At 43.7% G+C, this 3,651-nt stretch overlaps 1 protein-coding gene across 1 annotated transcript; it reads left to right on the forward strand.

Moving 5' to 3' along the window:
- The first annotated feature begins 3,061 nt into the window (after nt 1-3,061).
- Nucleotides 3,062-3,229, forward strand: LOC118586253 (small integral membrane protein 27-like). The gene has a single exon (XM_036191380.1). It carries the CDS (start codon nt 3,062-3,064, stop codon nt 3,227-3,229), a length of 168 nt encoding a protein of 55 aa, XP_036047273.1.
- The last annotated feature ends 422 nt before the right edge of the window (nt 3,230-3,651 follow it).

The raw sequence follows: 3,651 nt of genomic DNA on the forward strand, positions 1-3,651 counted from the left end.
CATACTAAAACGTCAGCACCTGCTAAGTTTAGAAAACCTTAAAGAAGTTTCCAGAACAGAAGGTAAGTACTTCTACTCTTTAAATCCCAATATCTCTACAGCTCCAACAGTACTCTTTAGACCAGAGCATTTATTAACAACCTGAACCCACATACTTATTGCTAGCCACAGTCTATAGCAACAAGGCTAGTGCTGACCAAAGGGATATTGCCTGTAGAATCAGTAACCTCCCTTTTACTTAGAAATGAGGGGCTCTTTGGAGAAACCATTTACTTCAGCCAAAGGCACCTGAGGACCTAGAACCCAAACAGGTCAAATTATACTTGGACCCTTTTTCTCCTAAGCATTTGAGTCTTTTCTGTTGGAGTTCTCTCCAGCCTCAGGAAGAATTCTAACAGAAAAGCAGCAGCCGTAGGCTCAGATAAGAAAAAGTTGTGCCCTTGCATGGTTTGGAGGCACATTCCTGTAATCCCATAATCTGGGAGGCCAAGAGGATAGCAAGTTCTGGACCGTGTTGGTCTACATAATGAGACTAAGACCAAAAAAGGCCAAAAGTGGTGGCACACACCTTTAATCCCAGCACTTGGGAGGCAGAGGAAGGTGGATCTCTGTGAGTTTGAGGCAAGCCTAGTCTACAAAGCTAGTTCCAGGACAGCTAGGGCTACCCCAGAGAAACACTGTCTCAAACAAACATACAAAAAAAAAAAAAAATAGGCTCTAAAAGACAGAACAAGAGAGTGGGCATTTGTTGAACCATACCCAGAGAATGCTTCCTTCCTCCTCTGCTCAAAGCAAAAGTGAGATCAGCTGCCAGAAAAGAAAGAGTCTACTAAACATTAGAGAGTCCACCACAGAGATGCTAGATGTCAAAGCGGGGGTGCCCCGAAGGGTGGCAAGTCTGAGGAGGGGTACTGGACAACTGTCCAGGCTTGTGGAATAGTGCCTACTTTGCTCAAAGCCGTGTTTCCATGTATGGCTGCCCATATGCAAAAAGTCACAAACCGTTTGCTTAAGGTCTGAGCACGCCCCTGCATCTAACCCCGACCTCAAGAAGCAAACTAAAGGAAGAAGGGTCATATGCACACGAAACCTTCCAAATCAGAAATACTTTTAGCTTTAATTCTCCAGATTTCTAAAAGTGATAGACTCAGAAGACAGAGCACGGGCTCAATGAAAAACAGAAAGACTGTGGTATTAAAGCTGACTCATCTCCTCCTCCCTGATACCCCAGAGAAGAAAAAGCAACTCAAAAAGAGAGAGAGAGCGAAGAAGCCAAGAGGTAGTCAAAAGAAACAATCCCAACACTCACCCTCAACCCCATACATGACAACATACACCACCCGAAAGAAAATACACCCGAAAAGTCATTGCCCTGTGTCTTTAAATCTGTTGGCCGACAACCAGACATTTGAGCATACACCTGACAAGTCCAGAGAGCTGATAGATAGCCCTTGGGTAATCATCTCTGACACAGTTTCACAACCTCAGTGCCATGAACCAGCGTAGATTTATCCCCGGGAATGGGCCAAATGATATTCCTCTTAGTAGTAGTCCTACTGAAAAAGTAATTGCTTATTTCAAACTTATTTCAAAGATAAAAGATTATTTCAAGCTGAAAAAGTAATTGCTTTGAGGGTATCAGTTAAGACTAACAAAATGAGAATAAAAAGACGGAGCTCTTCAAATACAGAGACGTTGCCCTATTTCCCCATTTTGTCTTCTCCAATACCCTCTTTTTCTCCTAACACATGTACCACCACCATTACTCAGACAACTGGATTGATTGTTCTCTGCTCCCTGACTAGGAAGAAGAATGTGTCAGAAGATGGCAAAATTTAGATGAGCTCATTCCCGGCTTTAATCGAACAGATCCTGAAAGGGAAACCATGTCTACTGATCTGGAAGGACTCACAACTCCCCAAGCAGCCCAGTGGGCTTAAAGAGAAAAGATATTGAAGCCTCACTGCCCAAACAGAGCTTGGCAGAAGTGAGGCCTCTGAGAAAAGATGGCTGTGTGGTCAGCTGAGCAGATGATGCTGGACACAACAGCATAGACATCACTGTGCCCCGGAACAGTAAGAGCATGGGAAGATGTCCCCAGCACACCCCCTAACAGCACACAGTAGCAGTCAATGATGAAAGGGAAGGAGAGCCTGTATAGATAAGAATGAACTTTGGGACAGTTGCATGTGTGCACCTGGGGATCAGGTGGGGTGATGGTCACTCCAAGTCACCAATGTCAGCAGATGACTTGAGAGCCACATTGATCTGTTTTCTCCTCCAAAGCTCAGCCCTGGGCACTGCTAGCCCACATGTCCACTTTGAAGCAGATTAGGCAGAGTCATCTGAGTATAAGAAGCCTCAAATCCAGTCCCCACAATGACACACTTCCTCCAACAAGGTCATACCCACTCCAACAAAGCCACACCTCCTAATAGTGCCACTCCATATGAGATTATGGGGGCCAATTACATTCAAACTACCACACACACACAGGACAGGCCATCTGAGAGAAAGACAATGTTAGCAGTTGCGACATGTGTAGGCTGTGTTACAGAGCAACCATGACAGTCTCATCCACACTGTGAGCCCTGCAATGAAGAGCTTGGAGAATAAGGAATAGTTACATTCGCAGGACAGCTGGAAGTCTGCAAATCACTTTCTCGAAAGGACTGTCAGATATCCTATCTGATCCATAGGTGACCGTCTTCACATGCTCTGTGAAAGGGCCAAGTCATCTCTGCTGACTCCTTGACCATCCCTGCTTTGTGGAACAGAATGTACTGCTCTCTAGATGAAAGACTGGAATACGGAGGTAAAGAAAGTAGAAGCTGAGACAGAAAAGTCTACTTTTCAAACACAAAAGTTCATTGACGTAAGAAAGAAACATTGTTTCATGTCAAGTGTTTTCATTCTCCTTTTCAGATTTTCTGTAGATTTCTTACAGGTGAAAATGCCTTTTACTATTTTAAAAAAAAGGAAACCAGGGCTCACTGAAAGATGGCTGCTACATCAGGGTGGCTCCTGGGAGCGCACCACCCGGTCCCGGTGCTCCCTTACCATGAGGCCAGTGAGTCGCTGCACCCTGGACTGGATTTACTCCATTTTGCTGCTTATGATCATCTTGCTCTCCTGGGGATTTGCCATCTATGCATCAACTGTAGCTGCAGGACAACAGCTACAGAACGAGTTTCCAGACAAATTCTTTGAAATGAATGAACTTCGATAATTCTCAGCAAACATGGTTCTTTGCCTCAAAGAGGACCTATGCAGACTTAAAAGTAAAATTCACAAAAAAAAAAAGAGAAAAGAAAACCAGGCAAAATTAGCAAGAAACTGATAATTATTAATAATTTATTCCTATATATTATAGTTGCTAATAACCAAACCAATGTGAGCAAGAACACCTGGAAGAAAATGCACTAAAGTAACTTCAGGATCGTTTTGGAGTTTGAGGCTGGGTCCTGCTGTGTAGTCCTGCCTTCCCTGGAACATTGTTGTTGTGTCAACCCTATCATCCTCAAACTCATCCAGACTGCTTCTTCCTCCTGAATGCTAGGACCCAAGGCATGTGCCACTCTGTGTCTGGTGGAAGGTTTTTTGCATTTTTATTATTGTATTTTTCATTATTTAAAACAATTTTCAAATTCA

Source organism: Onychomys torridus, chromosome 6 (genome assembly GCF_903995425.1).
Source record: "Onychomys torridus chromosome 6, mOncTor1.1, whole genome shotgun sequence".
NCBI classification, from domain to species: Eukaryota; Metazoa; Chordata; class Mammalia; order Rodentia; family Cricetidae; genus Onychomys; species Onychomys torridus.